This window comes from Battus philenor, unplaced genomic scaffold (genome assembly GCF_028537555.1).
Source record: "Battus philenor isolate CCGP_79_NKW_IND1 unplaced genomic scaffold, ilBatPhil1.0.hap1 SCAF_7, whole genome shotgun sequence".
In the NCBI taxonomy this organism is placed as follows: domain Eukaryota; kingdom Metazoa; phylum Arthropoda; class Insecta; order Lepidoptera; family Papilionidae; genus Battus; species Battus philenor.
This window is the reverse complement of record NW_027181737.1, coordinates 3,097,833-3,116,591: the sequence shown is the minus strand read 5'-3', so window position 1 is coordinate 3,116,591 and position 18,759 is coordinate 3,097,833. Positions and strand designations below refer to the sequence as shown.

Sequence of the window (18,759 nt, the reverse complement as noted above, 5' to 3'; positions counted from 1 at the left end):
CTACTTTGATAGAAATTGATAAAAATTAGAATCAAAATGAACTTCCCTATTGTAATGGTATCCTTCAACTAAAACTAACTAGGATGAGTTTTTTGTGTTCACCTTTACAATATTCTTAATAGAACAGTAGAGCAATTAATACCCAAGCTAAGACTTAATTTGCAACTCAATTTAAATAATCATTACTAACTTAATTTTCTCTTCTCAATACCGTGACTGGAATCGTTTAAATTGTCAACACTCTTATATTTATCCTTGGCACTGGTTAAGGAGATTAAAGTCGAGCAAAGTAAAGCCAGCTGCGTACAAAACTTTTACCTCGTTTCACTTTCCACCTCATTCTGTACACGGTGCGTATCTTGACAAAGATGTGAGAAGAAATTCATTAACAAAGACAAGAATCTTAAGATCATGTTGATCTAATATTACAAATACAGTGGCGCGTTACTGCGATCTCATTTTAAAATACTTTCTCTATTAATTTTCATCGCACATTAAGTATCATAGCATTGATTTAGTTGAATTAATCTATCTTTATTTACTTATTGTTCTAACCAGTTCATTTTTCCAATATAAGGACAGAAGCGTCATTTCATTGCGGATTAGTGGAAGTCACTTTTGAATTTCTCATAAAACAACGTCATACATATACATATGAAATGTAAAATATATTTATCTTTTTGAATGGAAATAAGTTTAGAAATAGTTGACATGGATTTTTTTGTTAATTCTCTGGTATTAGACACAACACTATTGACCAATTTTGGCTTTAGGTTAACAAAATCACGTACCGAAAAACACAATCTATCTCAGGTCTTTGGTCCAATGACACGTTGGTTTCAGTGTAATTTTTACAGTTATTTCATAATCCAAGTAACTCCAATCTTGCAAAATAAGTTGTAATCCTAAACTACTCGGCTACTTTAGCTTTCTTAAAGTTTTTGACAGTGGTCAAATTATCATCAATAATAATATTCGTGTGTTAATGATATATAATCTCTTGATTCTAGATACCTACTCTATATACCTAGATTACCTACAGTAAATATAAAGTATAATTTTTTTAAATAAAATAACTCAATATTTATTAATATAAAAGAAATCGTTTCCAGTATTTCATTCATCTGTATCATAATCGTATTATATATATTGTCTGAGTACATCTGGGTGTAATGTATCTGTTCAGCACTGATATGACATACACCAAAATAGTGACATTTACTAGCTATGCTCGCGACTTGGTTCGCATGGAATTTAACAAAAAAATTATTTACTTATATTTTCGTACATGATTTTTTCAAATAAAAATAGCCTAAGTTATTCCCTGTTACATCAGCTACCTGCTAGTATAAGTCCCGTCAAAATCGGTCCAGCCATTTCAGAGACTAGCCGGAGCAAATAGACAGACCGACAAAAATAAAAATAATAATTTTGTTATTTTGTACTGCAATGCTGTAACGTTTATATTACTTCTTCAAATGCATGTAGAAAAAGCGGTTATTTTAATGTTACAAACGGACACTTCAATTTTATTTATTCGCATAGATTTCTCACGTAGATGGTATTTGAAGGCTGGGCTAATCATCATCATACCAGCCTTAAAACGTTCTCTAGCCTCCACTAGTGGACGTAAACCTTCCATGTAGATTTCCAAAAGGACTGATTAGAAGCATCCTGCTTTCAGCGTCTTCTGGTTATAAAAAGGTTCACATGGGTGAAATACCTACGCTTTGTTTACCGGTCTATGATTGTCACTGCAGAATTTTATATACGTTTATACTTCTATGAATGCACTGACAGACAATTAACGGAATAAAATCAAATTTCGAATTCAAATTTTAATTTTTTTTTCAAGTAGGCATTTTCACGCGTTTTTAAATTGTCAATTATTTTATCATTATAGGAAGTAAGCCAGAATCGGCTCGGAGTGCTGAGCTTCTGAAAAGAGCCGGTCAGAAAGTCCTTCGTTCTTTTTAAATTAAATTTAACAATGTTTGAGGTACACATAATATCAGCCATGTAAAAGAGTCAACAAATCAAGTTTAATTTATTTCGAACGAAACCTGTTCAAAAATATATCGTTATCCAACATTCCCGCTAGTATAAGTGTTATTCAAGAAATACCTGTAGAATCTGGGTCTAGAATACACGGTGAAATCCTGTTAGGGTTAAATTTAATGGTAGATCTTGGACACTCGATTACAGGTTATGAATAATTCTTTATCAAGTGTAAGGGGCATCTCACATTGACTGAGTTCGTTAGTTGGTAAAATTTAAGTTGATTTAACCATATTAAAGATGGCAGTGTATAAAACGATGTCTCTAATCCTGGTGACTTGAAGAAACAAATTTCACAAGATGTTAATTCTTAAATATCCTCATTTTTTAACTTTTTTAAAATAATATGTAACTTTTTTCCCGTGTGACAACGTTTATATATTTAGGATGCATTTTAAATTAATCATTGATTTATTAAAATAGTTTCAATATTAAAAATTTTTCAAATTGAACATTGGCTGCAAACAGTAATATGCCCCCTTTATGTAAATAGAAAAAAATATTTGATGTTATCTCATTGAATTTTCAGATCACGGCTAAACCGACGCCTACAACAACAGAACAGCCTCAAAAAGCTAGAAGCAGATCCATGACCCTCACTGATAATTCAACCATGGACCTCACTGCCGATTCTACCAACCAATCGCTGCACGAACTACCAATTCCTGAAAGACTTCGATCGTTCAACAGATTTATTGATCGTAAAGGTAACAGCTATATTTTTAGTAAAAAACATTATTTAATAAAAGTATATAATAAAATTTAACATTTTATGATGTTAAAAAGATTTAGATTTGGTCATTCATACATACATATATAAAACTTTAACACATATAGATTAATAACAGCCACTAGTAGAGTTACAACAGCATTAATCAATTCAGTAACAAACTGGACCACCATCTCTAATTAAGACTTCTAAGAGAGCACTTGACCTTTATTACAAAGCATCAGCCAGCCGTCAAGAAAACAAATACGATATGTCTCAAGAAAAAGTAAACAGGTTCATATTAAATGCTTGGTTAAGATAATAGGTAATACTTTGCCTTTGGTAAGTAGTTCAAAGCTTAATATGGAACAGCAATAAGTGGTTCAGCTTCATCATTCATCGGCATCCTAACGATAGCTTCGCAATACATTTTTAATACCATATCATTTATGCGCTATAGTTTAAAATAAAAAAATAAATTGTGACGATAAATGAATAGTGATGATAAATACAAAAATTATAAATGTACAATAAATAGTGACGACAAATGAATAGTGATGATAAATACAAAAATTATAAATGTACAATAAATAGTAACGATAAATGAATGGTGATGATAAATACAAAAATCTTAAATATATAATAAATAGTGACGACAAATGAATAGTGAAGATAAATACAAAAACAATAAAAATACAATAAATAGTGACCACAAATGAATAGTGATGATAAATACAAAAATTATAAATATACAATAAATAGTGACGATAAATGAATAGTGCAGATAAATGCAAAAATTATAAATGTACAATAAATAGTGACGACAAATGAATAGTGATGGTAAATACAAAAACTAAACTCGTGACGTCCAAATTTCGTCTTAAAAACGTTAACAAATACTATCCATGGGGTCTACATCAGGTGGTACGTAATAAAGTTTTACAAGATATTTCAAATCTTCCTTTTCTTAATAGTAAATCTATTATTAAAAGTATACTTTTAAATAAATCTTATCATAGCATTTAAGACTTTTTAGGCGACCGAAATATATGTGGAACTTGATTTGTTGGCTAATTTACATGGTCTTAAATATAATGTACACATCAGGAATTGTTAAATTTCATTTAAAATGGTAACAGTTCAGTGCTTCGAGCCGGTTTACAATAAACGACAATGACTATGCTGCAGCCGTAGGGGATTGAGTCTTGCGATTGTAGATCGAGATTTCGAAGAGCAGGATGCAATCTCATATAATTCACACTATGTGCAATAAGGCTTGCCACTGCTCACAAACAAGTTTCCAGAGGATGGGTAGCAGCTTCTTATAATACCACACTGCGTGGCCAACTCGCCTACAAAGCGTGGCAATCACAATGCACCCCGTTATAGACAGATAACTTTGTGGGAGGCTCACGCAATTGCAGTGCAGTAATACACTCAGTCTCTTTAAGTTTTGTGGTACATGAAAATATAAAATAAATGGAGAGATATTTATTAATTTATAAATTAAAGAAATAAATTACAAAACGTTATTTTCTTTCTGTCAAGACATACCAAATGAAACAAATACTTTTATTTGTTAGATTATTAGTTTCTTCTTTGTGTGTCAGATGGGAGTGTAATCTAAATAAAGGAGCTAAAAACTCTCTAAGAATAAATTCGTAGGAAAAAAAAAATGACAAAACTTATTAGATCCTGATTTAAAAACCAATAGACAACAACAACTCTGTCATGATTTAAGAAAATAAATCTTTTACTTCTATTTAACTTTTCGTGCGCAACTTTGTACGGTATAACAATACACTCCCGTGAATATCTATGAATAATCATTTAATAAATTTAACAAGTTTATTAAACAAGGTTTCGGCGTCTGCGTCGATGTCCCTCAAAGATTTTCAATTTAAAACGTCAAAGATCGTCTCAAATCAATCGATAAAAGGTGAGCTTTGTGGTACAACGTCCTATGCTGCGCCTTTCAATCCGTGGTCTCCACTTCAGAACCTTTTAGACCACAGCAGCCATATATTTCGCACGCTATGTGATCCGCCAACAGCCACTTTAATTTACCAATTCACTGGGCTATCTCAGTTTTCGTACGTCCACATAGATATGTGAAAAGGAATGAGGGAATCCTCATTCTTGATTCGATCTCATAGAAACATCCTGAGTAAACCCGAGTCTTTATACTCTGATATAAACAAAACACCACAAATATGGCAGGGCTATGTGGTGTTTATATAACACTGTGTTGGTTAGTTCAATTATATATATTTGAAATACAGTGTAACCAGAACGACATTATTTATTTTTAAAAATGTTACTTTATATATGTTTTATATGTTACAGGTAACGTAATAAGGCGAGGATCATACAACCCGAAACCTTTAGTGCCTCGTCGCACCACAGCTGAGACTCCACCTTCGAACATAATCAGCAGGAGAAGACCGTTCCCTTCCCGAAAGCCACCACCACCGAGCGAGCAGGCCAACTGTGAACTGTTCACTAACACCGTCTGTCTCCACACTGAAGATTATCCAACGTTAGTTTATAATTACTTATATATATACGTGTTGATAGACGCGACGTGACTTGGCCTTCCATTAGATCAGTGATTCCCAAAGTGGTCTATATCGACCCCTAGGGGTCTATGACAACCTGCAAGGGGTCTACGTCAACGAAAAAAAAATTGGGGGCCCATGAAATTAAAATGGGGGTCCACAATTGTGGATCTCACACTGATAGTACCTATTTACTTACTTCATACTATCCTATAATATCAAAACATTTACATTATTTATAAAAGTACCTATGAAGTAAAAAATTTATTATATATGTTTATAAAATTGTGTAAGTTGTAGGATGTTGGTATTCGCTTTGTGATCGCAATACATTTTGAACTTGTAAAAACCTGAGAGTCGCAATATCAGAGCTTAGGTAAGTAGGGGGTCTACCCAACACGGAAAAACACAGCAAGGGGTCTACGACACAAAAAAGTTTGGGGAACTCTACATTAGATGGATCGACTACATGGTCAAGATCGATGGGAGTCGCTTGATGCGGATAGCGCAAGTTCGATCATTGTAGTGATCTTTATGGGAGGCCTATTCCGAAACGCCAACGATGTAAACAGACCGTTCATTCATTCCATTATAAAGGTGTGATTATGTGAAAATTGTGTTAATTGGTAAAAGTCATTTTTCTTTCTGGTTTTTATATTTTTAATCAGACCGAAATCATTTACCCTTACTGTTTTAATACGGCGAGTCGTGATAGACGAACGGCATACAAAAAAATATTACAAAAATAATAATTATTTTTCTTTGTTCTCTACTGCATGAACACCTCACCCTGTTCGGTGTTTATAAAACTGTTAATCAAATAGAACCATTGAAGTAATGTAAAGTAGTGGGATTTTATATAAAACACAAAAGTCCGTTAAAAAATTCGAATAACCAAACGCACAAAAAATAATGATGTTAACATAACAAAAAATAACAAGGCTCTTCCTCGACTGGGACATAGCAATGAAAGCAAGAGTAAATAGCCGTCGCAAACTTGACGAAAAACCGGTAAAAGTGAGAGTGTATGACGGCAGAAAATAAAGAGTTAATTGACCTGCAGTTTGTGACCCACTTAAATGAATACAGATGATAAAATTTCCTTTCTTACAGTTTACGTTGTAAATTTAATAAACGGTTAGTAATAGTAAAAGCCTTAAAGGAATGAATGTTTAACATGTTTGCCAGTAAAAAGCTTTCACACCTATTTCCAATCAACCTCTATAAATTGTTATATTTTTTATTACAATGTGACTGGCCAATATATTTAAACAGTACAAAATCTGCAATGGCAAATAGGTAATAAAAAAAATAATATAACTGAGAAATGTTTGTAAACTATTTTTATTACTATATTATTATTACTTTACTCATTACTTCGGAAAATATTTATTTTAGATAGGATGTACTATACGTTAATTTACATAAGGTGTACAATAAGATCTTCAAAGCTTTTACATCTATAAACAATCACCCCGTATATACGTGTACACATACTTTTTTGTTTGAATTAAACATGAATCATGTATATTTTAATGCACTTTTACAATAAACACATACGCGATCTAAGGCCGGGCTGACAGTTGACAATATATATGTATTTTTGATTAGTGTCAAAATTAAATTGCAAATCCATTACATCACTAATAACAGTCTTTGTATTTGATCAATTCCTTCGTACTTTATTTTTGGGAAAGCATGAAGCCTTATGCCTTATTTTAGCCAGTCCTTGTCGTTGTCGTCGTCCTTATTTCAGATCATGGTTGTAAACTGCAAGGCTTGCCTCAAAGATATCAATGGGTGGATTTATCATAATTGCACTATTCTTGCTGGTTGGCGATGCTTTATGGTAATCGGAAATGTTTCTAATTTTTTATTAATATTATTTTCAGTGAAGCTATTATACAAACCATAAGGCGGAATAAAGCAGCAGCCGGAGCTTTATTGGCGGACTTCAAAGACCCCGGCGAAGGTGCGGTAGATGGCATTACAGCGGCTCAAGAAGCTAAATACACTGCAGATCATTATCTAGTATCTAACAGGTATCTATAGTACTATATCACTCGCCGATTCAAATTTGATTAGGAAGCGTTGTGAGATTGAATCAGCAATGAGGAGATTCACAAAGGAACCAAAGTCTCGGACTTAGCTCGCAGCATTGCTAGTCTGTAGTAGCAGCGAGCGGTGCGTATTGATCGTGCAGCTGTCGGTCGTTGTGGTCCAAAGGTGGGCCTACCCGCTATGTACACAGATGTCATTGTTAATGTCGCAGAAAGTCGCTAAATGCGGGCAGCGCAAGACTTGTAATCGAGGTGTATTTTGGGGTAGGCCTATGCCCAGCAGTGGGCACATATGTGCTGAAAATAAAAAGAACAAAAATAACTTTAAACATAGACAACAAATCATTTGAGTACCTATTGTTGGGAAAATAACTTTATTAACATAGACAACAAAACTCATGTAAGTACAATAGGTACTGGGAAACTTAAATTTGATTTAATAATTGTGTTTTTATATTTCTGTAATCCTGTACTTTACGACGTATTTCTATTTGGAACGTGACCCTTTCCACATGTGTGTATATTTACCAATACGAATTCTGGTTGAAGAAGAGCTACGAAAATCCGCAACTCACTTTGAATATTTTCCGATATTTAAATTCTTCAATAAAACAGATATGAAATTAACAATTTAAAAAAATTATAATCCGATCTTAGTAATCTGTGGTTATAAAACGCTCACCGCAATAAATCTATGTTAGCTGTTTTATAGCATAATAAATTTTTTATCACAATCAAAACCGCAATATTTCGTTATTGTCGCTCCAATTGTTTTCAATCTTTGCAAATTGTCGGCTATGATAGATAATTACTTCCTCAGACGCGGCGACACAGCCAATAGAGACTTTGCAAGTGCAGGCGAAGCAGGCTTTATGTGTCCGAGCACTGTGAAATACGCTAGACCTCAACGAGCACGAGCGACATCAGGTCAATGGAAATATATCGTCAACACCGGAGAACACACACAGACACTCCGTCTTGAAAAATGTTTGTGAGTATTACCGAATTTACTACAACAATACTTTTTTGCAGAGAAAAATCTACACTAAATTCGGCAGTATCCCATAATTCAAAAGTTACACTTAAAATTTGTTTTTACACAAAGTCTCCACACATTTCTAGGTGTAAAAGCTTTAAGGGGGATAAGTGTAAAGTTCTTTGGTTTGAAAAAACTTTACACCTCTTTTCAACCGCTCCGTATAAAAGGATTAGTTAGACATTTAGTCATTATTCTGAAATGAAATTAATTGATCATCATTTAATTGATTACATATTTATTTAATTATGATTTTAAATCTTGCGAATATTTTATTTTTATGACCATATTAATAATTTATTATAACATTAATAGATTATTTCTATTGGAAATCGACGTGCCAACTCTTTTGTCGAAGTCTGCAAGGACACACAGTAAACAAAAATTAATTTTAATAAGAAGTAATTTATATTTTGTAAATTGTTCTATTTCTTGCTACATCATCATAACGCTGTTTATAATTTCTATGAACCATTGATTTTTAGAAAGGTTACATATACCTCACAATAACTGATAGCAAAAGATACATTTACTCCTTTAAAGCCTTTACATCAATAACCAACAACTGTTAATATTTGGCCGACCGATGAACTAACACAGTACCGAGGCTAGAGTTAAACATTATTGTTATTACGCGTTATATTAACAATAATAGGTGATCCGAAAGTGATATTAAATTTTTTTATTAATTAAATCATATAAATATAAAATGTATCTTTAAATACATAGCATAAGGTATATTCATGTATTACGCCATAGTTTTACTTTATTTTTTATAATTACCTTCAACAATAAAAAAACGTGAACAGTTAATACGTTTGCAAGAAAAATATTTAAAAGAGTTAATTCAATTATATAACTGTTCAATAATTTTACCTTTTTGAAATTCTATTGCCATTATTCGAGTACCTCTGTTGTTAAAGTAAAAAATAAAAATCATATTTGCGTTTTAACCATGTCAAACTTTTACTCGCTAGATTATCAAAGGTAACTTTCGGATAGAATAAAGTTTCTAAACATCTACTTCAAATTATACAACCAAATATTTTCGTTTTTCAGAAAACCAAAAGAATCCTGCACATATCTAACGGATAACTTTAAATCTAAATGCGTACAAGTGTATAATTATCACAGACTGTTAACTTGGGATCAGCAAAATGGTTTACATATGGATATATTTAAGGTAATCATTGCTTTTAACTAATCAAAATTTTGCCCTTCCTAATCTGTACTCACCTTCCGTATATCCTCAACTTCCTGCTGATGTTAAGTGATTTCCCTTAAAGTTACATTTTTTTTTAAATTTTGCAGGTACCTACATGCTGTTCCTGTCATATTGAAGGATACAGTGTCTCATTTCCGCCGCTAGGTCAAAGAGTACACGAATCCTCATCAGAACATTTCCCTGGTGAAGATCTGTCTTCAGATCAAGGCAATCAGGCATTTGAAGATATTCAATCTACTGTCCATAAACCATCGCTTAATAAACTACCAAATTTTTCATACAAGAGACCACTCGATACATTATCGTCATTTAGTGATAATCATAATACTATACCAGGACCATTATTCTCTGAAGCAGTGAGTGATGACGATGACTTCAATAATACTCCACCGCCTAATTTGAAGGATTCTTATGGAAACTCTTATTATCCGGATTCGATAAATCTTCCAAATACTATAAAAAGTGTAAGAAAACCTTCAATAGCACGCAATCCCCTCGTTACAAGTTTTAATACAGCAACACTACCAAGTTATTTGGAGCCACCGACGCCATCAGGCTCATCTTACTCTTACTCTAAAGAGACGTCAACCAAATATAAGAATTCAGATAATATATTCAAAAGGGGCATATCAAGACAACATCGTAGGCCAATAAGAAAAAAAACATCGGGTACGACAGATGATTTATTATCATCCGGTACATCTGCAGTTGGTGCTTTTTCTGATGATAGTATAGAAACAGAAGAAGATCCCACTACAGATGTTCACAGTGGTGACACAATGAAAACAAATTCTAACATGAATGGTAGAGTTACTATTGCACCAAAGCTGTACGCTTTGAGCACAGGAAGACCATTTAATAGAAATCAAGAACAAATTATAAAAGAAGAAATGAATTCAAACAGTAAACGTATTAATTACAATTATCATCCTATAATTGACTTCTTTGGAGAAGATGAAAGAGAAGGCAATGAATCGATTGATAGAGGAGATAGTGTCAGAGAGTTGACACAATCAGCAGAGTCGGAATGGAAACCAATTAATCATCCAGATTCTAGAAAATAATGAGCTTAATCATAACCAGTTCTACTTACATATATTACAGGCGTTTATGAAATAAATATTTTTTCATACTTCTTAAAGGGACATTTCTGAATAAATGCCCACACTATAGTATTGATTATGTAATATATTAGACTTATTTAACTGTTAACGAAACCAAATTAAGAAAGCAATTTAAATTATTATATTTATATAGTTTGTTATTTATTGTTAGTAACTATTTTAAGTTATATTCGTATATTGTTAAGAATTAAATATAGTGAATATTGTCTTTTTTATTTTAAATTATTTTTTCATGGTTATTCTATTCAATTTGAATTCATACATAGCATAATAAAAGCAGTTCACTACGGCACTGCCAATTAATGGATTGTTTAAAATTTCATTGCGGCGAGGATAGAACGTTTATGCTATTCACAAACATAAATGAAATGTGATTGAGAGTGGATTGATTCTTTTTAAATTAAATCTCATGGATTTTTTTTAGTTTGCTATTCTTTTTCTGCCTTTTAATACCTGTGGCCTGTTGAGCATCTCTTGAATCTTGAGTTTGACACTTGAATGCTAATTACAAAAATAAAAATCATTACTATCAAATATTTTTTAATAAGCTATAGTCACTTAATTATTTTTTAATTTATAAAGCGATGTAACTTAAAATCATTCATCAATAGTTCAAACTGTGTTATATTACCAAAAATTAGTGTACATATACCAAAAAATGAATTGTCGACCGTTGGAGGCTGTTTATTTTTAACAGCTAGCACGACTTCTTTCAGGAAATAGTATTATGTGGGTTGCAGTTTGTTAAAAAAAAAGGTTTTTACGCGTGTATATAATTCAAATAAAGTTATATACCTTTTACATACTAATGAATGAATTTCAAATACTACAAAGTTTTTTTCTATTTTAGTGCGAGTACAAGCGGTTAAAAATAAGTAAAATGTCCGCTGCTTGGTAATGCATTCCGAGCTATCAATGAAAGTGAAAGTATGGTAGTAGTATAGTGAACTAAAGAGTGCTAATATTTAAAAGTGGATCATTTTAATAAAATCGTTTTGAGCCAATTACAAATTTTGTTAAAATTTTAATTGTTTAATTAACATGAAATTTATCTGGACTAGAAAATATATAAAATAACCACTAATGTATAAACCTTATTTTATTGTTATAATATTAATGAAATAAATAAAATAATAACATTTTAAATTAATCATTTATTAGGTTAAATTAACATTTAAATAACATTCCATTCAATAGCCATCGATATAAAAGTAAATAATATAACAATTTTGTATTTATCACAGATAACTTATCTCATAGTGATCTTAAAAGTAAAATTTATTTCACAAAATATAATTCGATGCCATGAAATTATAACAGAATTCTCCACACTTTCACACTTCTGAGAATTAGAAAATTATCAGTGGCACTACCGTTTTGGATTCAATCACTTAATTTAGGACGAATCGTAAACGATTATTTATTAAGAATCGACGTAGTAATACATTCTTTTGCTTGGATCTAAAATATAAGCAGGCGTTGTTGTTAGTATAGGAACAGCACGAGCAAAGCTGTTTAATAAGGCTGCTGAATTTCTTCTCATATTTTTAGAGGTGTCAGTTTTTCTTTGAGTCGTTCCTCTCTGAGAAACCTCTCTATTCGTTTGTTCTTTAGGTTGAGTAATTCTAGCGCTTCTGTAGTTACCGCCATGCATAGAGTTTTCTTCATTTCTCGATCCACCGTAAGCTTTAAAATTGCCGCCATGCATGTTTTCTATTTCGCTTCCGTTATCGTTGTCTTCATTGTCGTTGTCTTCGCTTAGTTCTATTAATTTTGAACTCTTTTTTTCTTGGACTTCCCTGCTTCGGCCTTCAGTTAATTCCAAATGACCTCCATGCATTGCTTGTACTGGAGTAGCTTTTAACGGAGAATTATTTTCTTGTAATTTTGTTTTTTGACCACGGCTTCTTCTCGATCGCTGTGTTGTACTTCTTGTTTTTATATTATCCTCGTTTCTTCTTCTTAGAGAGTTTTGCGTTGTAACCTGTGTACTTTCATTTTCTGGCACAACAGATTGTTTGTTGTGCATTGCCGTTATCATTTGGTCAAGATTTTCCTCTACTTCGATACTTTTATAATTACCTCCATGTCTAGGACCTCGTTCAAGATCAATGTCGTCTTTAAATACTTCTACATCAAAAATTTTATTAACTTCTTTTGCTAAATTTTCGTCTTTATATAATTGTAAGACTTCTGCGCTTTCAGGGTTTTTTCTTGGAATTTCTTTTATTACTTCAATTTCTTTAATATCTTGTTTAAATTGCGTCAAATTGTTTTTAGCAGGCAATTCTCGATGGATTTCTATTTTTTTCTTTACTATGATGGGTTTTACGTCTAACTTTCGTTTATGTGCTTCTGTTGTAGTTTCCGGAGCATCTGTTGTTTTCGGAAGTGTTCGTTTAGTTGGCTCTGATGTAGTTATTTCAATTATATCTTCATTACTTTTATTGTTTTTTTCTGCACTAATATCATCATCGTCATCATCATCGTCATCGTCGTCGTCATCGTCATCATTATAATGATCGTCGTCTTCGTCGTCGTCATTGCTGTCGTCGTCGTTGCTGTCGTCGTCGTTGTCATGGTGCTCATCAGCGTTATGTGCATTGTCGTGTTCGTCATCATCTTCATCTTCGTCGCTATCCTCATTATTGATATTGCCGTTATGTTGCTCTTTTTCTTTCTTCTTTTTAAACTTATTCAGATCTTTAGAATTTTCTACTAATTTTTCTTTTCTTTCCTCTTCCTTTTCATAATTAGGGATATATTCATCCATGTCATGCTTTATGCCCATTAATTTATCGATGTCATCTTTTTTCAAGTCCTCATCGCCTTCTTCGTAACTTTTTGTATCAGTAACAACAGTGCTTTTTGAGCTTTTTTTCTTCTTCTCTCTGTATTTTGGAATGGTTATGTCATCTTCATCATTTAATTTTTTATCTCTTGATATCAGGATTTCATCCATTTCTTTTGATTTTTTTGGTGGAACTGTAGGGTTACGAAACCGTGTTACTAGTTGCAGTTTAGGTGTTATGTTTTCGCTATTATCTTCACTTTCGGGTTTCTTAGTGGTTGTGATTAGCCTTATCCTTTTTCTGCGAACTGGTCTTAATGTAGTAGTTGTTGTAGATGTTGTTGTAACTACTTCTTCTTCCTCTTCGTCTTCATACTCTTCATAATCTTCGTCATTTTCGACGCTCTCCTGAGATTCGGATGGTTTGGTATGTGTTTTTTTTATTTCTGAATTTTGATCTATGATTTTTTTAACTCTGTTCGATGATTCCGGTTTTTGTAATTCTAAAGATTCAGGTAAATATTTAGAAACGTCAAAAAATTGTCTGTCGGCAGATAGTTTCTGTACATTTTTAAATGCTTGATTTAAAGAATTTTTATTATCCATAGCATGTGTTGTACGATTTCGGTTATTTTCTAAAGTCGGTCCTTTTTTATTTTCTACAACCATCTTAATAGGGTTGTGGTTAATTGGCCTCCGTTCAAACCTGGGTTCACTTTGGCGTGATCCTTCGTTCACGTCAATAAAAGTTGAGTTTAAGGTTTCATTTTCATGTATTGGAAGGGGTTTTTCGCGATCTTTTTTTCCAATGTTTCTGTAGGTTAAATTACCTGTATTTCTTTTAACCGGATGATCTTTATTAAAATTTGTTGCTACTCTCTCTACAACTCTACTTGACTGTAGTTGCTTGATCAATGGGCTTACATTACTTGTTGTAGTTGTTTTTTTTGTGTCCTTAATTTGACTGTCCCTTATAATTTTGTATGGTTCATATATGAAAGGCGTTGCTCTTTTTTTTCTCAATGAAACTGGCTCCTGATTTCTTATTTCGGTCAAACCTTGTTTATCATTTATTTTGATTATTGCGTTATTTAGTGTTGGGTCATATATGATAGTACTGACTTGAGATTCTAAACCTAAATTGTTGTCTCGATTATCAAATAATTTAAATGTCGCGGAAAATGGAGCAGTAATTGGTTCGGGATTAGCAATGAGATCTTCGGCAAAAAATGGACTGTCTAATGGATTAGTGCCAAAATATTTTGCTTTGAAGCAATCAATTTTATCACCAAGGCCTTTTAACCGTGGTTGTTCACCAGTATCACCAGATTTATTTTTTTGTTCTGAATTAGGATCATTATCTTGGTTTTCATCAGGGTGTCCTCCTTTCTTTATTTTTTCTGGTACAGGATCAATATCATCTTCTACTTCCGGACATTCATATTGCATTCGTGAATCATAAAACTCTGTTCCACCTTTTGTTTTTCTTGGAATGTTTTTTAGATCTTCGGCATATCGTAAGGGTGAATCTTTGTTAAGGATATTTTGGCTTTTTTGATAGTATGGATACTTCATTGATAAATCTGCCAGTTTGCGTGGCTCTAATTTTGAGGCTGAAATGTTAAGTATTTCTTTTTCGTTTAAATACGTTGAACTGTAATCAATTTCAGGAACTTTAAAATTTGCCTCTCTTTTGTTTAAATCATGTTGACTATCCGATTCCGGGACCTCATGATTTTTAGTTGTATAATCTACTTCTATATTTTCAGCCGTTCCTTCTGCATTGGCATCATTGCGTATGTCACTTTCGATTAAATATTCACCTCCAGCTTCAGAATAATCATCCGTATCTTTGTGTTCTTCTTCCTCTTTATCTTTGTTTTTCCACTTTTCACCGTGTTCTTCTTTGTCCCTGTAAGATGATCCCTTTGAATCATCGTAACTTCCGCTAAAGGTAGGTATCTTATATTTTCCTTTGCTGGATTCTTTTTCTTTTAAGTAGCCACCGTGGCCTTCATGATCAGATGCGTGCTTTTGCTCTCCTGCATGATCATAGGCAGTGTCTTCGTAGCCTTCTTCAGAATAAACTGTTTGTGCTTTAGAACTTTTTATTGCTTCTCTTAAACGAGGCGCGTTTCTTAGGTCATCATACGTCTCCGCGTCTTGAAAAGCTGCATCGCGTGGTAAATGTTTAACTGTTTCAAATTTTCTTACTTGGGCATAATTCTTCACAGGTGCGAAATCTTCTTCATCATAATCGTCCTCAATGTTTTCATTTTCATTTTTATTATTTTGTATATCTAAATTTTGTGTACTGGGGTGATTTTCTTTAACTGCATTGTTTATCGATTCATCAACATTATTCCTTAATTGCGAAAACTTTTCTTTACCCTTCTCGTAAATATCGTAACCATCTGGTTTTTCTTCATATGCCTGTACAGGAGTGATTTGAGGATATTCGTTGTGTTCATCATCATATTTCATAGCGTGTTGTTGTCTTAATTTTTGCAAGTGACCTTTTATTGGGCGATAATGAAAAGGAGTAATTTTGGCATAGTTTTGATTCCATGGATGTCTTATTTTCTTATTCAATATATGATCTCGATTATATGTTACTGGTGGTGAATAGTACACGGGTCGCCTTTGAGGTCTATGCATTTCAAATTGAGTAGGTACATTTTTATGAGGAATTTTCTTGCGATCGATTTCAGCTGGTTTTTCTAAGTATTCGTTGTTTTCTATATTAGGTTCACCAGCATCGTTTTCATACTTTTGTAATCGAGTTTTACTGTTCTGTAAATCGCTTCTGATTTTGTCTAAAACGGGATCCTGATATATTGCTTTTAACGCAGGTTCCTCTGCTTTATAAGGGTGATAAATATTATAATTATTTGTAACCGGGTTCACGTAACCTAGATGCTCTTTGTTTTTAACGAATTGACGATAAGGTGCAAACATATGATTCTTATTGTCGAATATTTTATGTTTTCCGAGCTCTGGTCTTTTTGCATCAGTGTAGGGTCTTACAGGGTAGGCTTTATAATGATTTTCCGGGGACTTAACGCCGTGAAAAGCTGCAATGTCGACAGCAAATTGCGGTTTCTTTGCTGTGTATTCAAAGTATTCCTTCGGAATCGGGTTCTGTTGCACCTTAGGCACTTCTTGAATCGTAGACGTCTCAACGGCATCGTTTTGGTCTTTTAACTCTTGTTTCACTTCACTGTTATTGTTCCACTCAACCGGTACTCGGATCGTTGAGCACAAAGTACATTGGAGCACGAAAAACGCTAGAACTGGGATCATGTTTGTCACATCACGAATGGTCGCGATAACTGCGGTCAACTGAGTCAGTAGACGGGCCCGGTGTTGCTTTTATCTCCTCGGTTGTTCGTTTCGGGCCGATTGCTGGTGACTGCTCGCTTTGTCGGTAACGATTGGTCCAACCTCATAAGCGAAGCGGAAATACTGAGCGAAATATTTAAATGTTATAAACTATTTAAAATAAAAGAAATGATACACGATAAGTTTTGTTATAAATCTTTCGTATTTCACTTACTTATATTTATTTTGAATTTATATTAATTTGACAACTACACATACATATTTATGTAAAAGTGTTTGCAATTTTTCTAGAAATACTCGTGTTAATGTATTTACTACGAAAAATGTATAAAAAAATGTATAATACATACTGGCATACCACCCTTTATTTGTAATGTCATAAAATTTATTTTTTAACATGCCAAATTAAAAAAAAATCTGGCAAAACTTACCTATAATTGCAAAAGTTTGAAAATATTCATTTCATTTATGAACGCCGCCTCACAGGGCGATTGAGATGACACCTAATGGACTTTTGTGAGTTCCGTTCTTAGCTGATCTCAAATAAATCTATTAGGTTTATATTATAATGGACGATATTTTCTAAACCTAAACATGATAATACAAGTTACGTTTTGTTATTCCTTCAACAAGGTTTCTTTATTGTAACTGCCAAACTAGCTTTCACTGCCCCAGTTTCACACGTATGTAACTGAGATACGTCATTGCGACTAAAGTCCATAGACTACGCCGTAAGAAAGCATTTAAGAGAAAAGCTTAGTTAAAGATTCAACCGATGACCTGTGGCATATGAAACAAAGGAAGATAAGGCAATGTCATTGCGATGTGAAAATGAGAAATTAGATGACGATTGAATATGTTTAAAGAATATACCTATTTCTTCTTTGATAATGATGTTTGATTTACTCTTAAAAATAATGATTCGTCATTATAATTCATATATTATTATAATTTAAAAGCATAAGCGTATTTAAATTGACGTGAAAGTTTTTTTTTAATTCGTTTTGCATAACTATTACTATTTTTTTATTTATCATTAAAAAGTTTTTGGGTTTATTGAGATTTTGAAAATCATTTTTCATAGTTTTAGAAATGTAAACTATACCAGTAAACGATAATTCTATTATAATTATTTTAAGTCTGGAATTATGTTGGGAGTGGTCAGTTTGAGTGCAATACGCTTGCGACATCTTTGCGAATCCCACGGTGGGTGCAGACCAGTTGGCTCATTTGCAAACGACAGCTTTTAATATCGACCGCCTATCGTTACGTTTCTGCTAATGCAGCTAAGTAGGTTACTTGTGTGCAGTTAACATAGATATTGAACTATGCGCGGTGGTTAAATTGAGCCTTACTTTGTTGTACATTGCGTGTTATATATATAGTTCTACACAGAAGTTATCATTTTCACTCTGTGTTATTTGTCGGGAAATGAGGCCTTACGTAAATATTTGTAAACTGGTTTAAAAAAATAAACAAACTGATGAAATTTATTTTATGACGAATTTATGAAACATGCAATTAAAGCATAAATTGTTAATTATATAAGATTGTCTCGGGGATCGAACTCGCGACTTGGGATCGCCAGTCTGTCTTCTACCGCTTGCCTACAAGTGCTCTACGCCTATAATGGGCAAATTATTTAAACTTCAACAACGTTGTTTGAAAGCAATATAAAATGAAATTATATTCCACTGTTCGAGTGCCTTTTATAACAAATAAATTAATAAAATAAAACAGGAAAAGCAATTAAAACTATTTAACTGTTACAAACTGAAACATATTCACAAGATTTAATAATTTATTATCTTTTTATTGCTTATATAAATCCTGAACGAAGCATTTATAAATACGAA

The 18,759-nt window shown here is 32.7% G+C and overlaps 2 protein-coding genes across 2 annotated transcripts in view; one reads left to right on the top strand and one right to left on the bottom strand.

The window, feature by feature from the left end:
• Positions 1–10,710, top strand: part of NT1 (Neurotrophin 1) — a 30,196-nt gene extending 19,486 nt beyond the window's left edge. The window contains exons 3-9 of the mRNA XM_068774542.1: positions 699–735; positions 2,588–2,765; positions 5,114–5,306; positions 7,218–7,367; positions 8,206–8,376; positions 9,481–9,604; positions 9,733–10,710. Coding sequence (XP_068630643.1) covers positions 699–735; positions 2,588–2,765; positions 5,114–5,306; positions 7,218–7,367; positions 8,206–8,376; positions 9,481–9,604; positions 9,733–10,710 — 1,831 coding nt within the window. The remainder of the gene's footprint in view (positions 1–698; positions 736–2,587; positions 2,766–5,113; positions 5,307–7,217; positions 7,368–8,205; positions 8,377–9,480; positions 9,605–9,732) is intronic.
• Positions 10,711–12,193: 1,483 nt separating this feature from the next.
• Positions 12,194–16,864, bottom strand: LOC137931292 (MATH and LRR domain-containing protein PFE0570w-like). Its single transcript, XM_068774731.1, has 2 exons — positions 13,483–16,864; positions 12,194–13,380 (listed from the first exon to the last, which is right to left on the bottom strand). The coding sequence occupies exons 1-2, from the start codon at positions 16,862–16,864 to the stop codon at positions 12,194–12,196; spliced, it is 4,569 nt and encodes a 1,522-aa protein (XP_068630832.1).
• Positions 16,865–18,759: the final 1,895 nt, after the last annotated feature.

Coding starts and splice junctions, on each gene's coding strand:
- LOC137931292 (XM_068774731.1), bottom strand. CDS start 16,864: ATGATCCCAGTTCTAGCGTTTTTCGTGCTCCAATGTACTTTGTGCTCA. Junction 13,381..13,482: donor AAAAGAAAAATTAGTAGAAA/ATTCTAAAGATC, acceptor ATGATGACGAAC/ACGACAATGCACATAACGCT.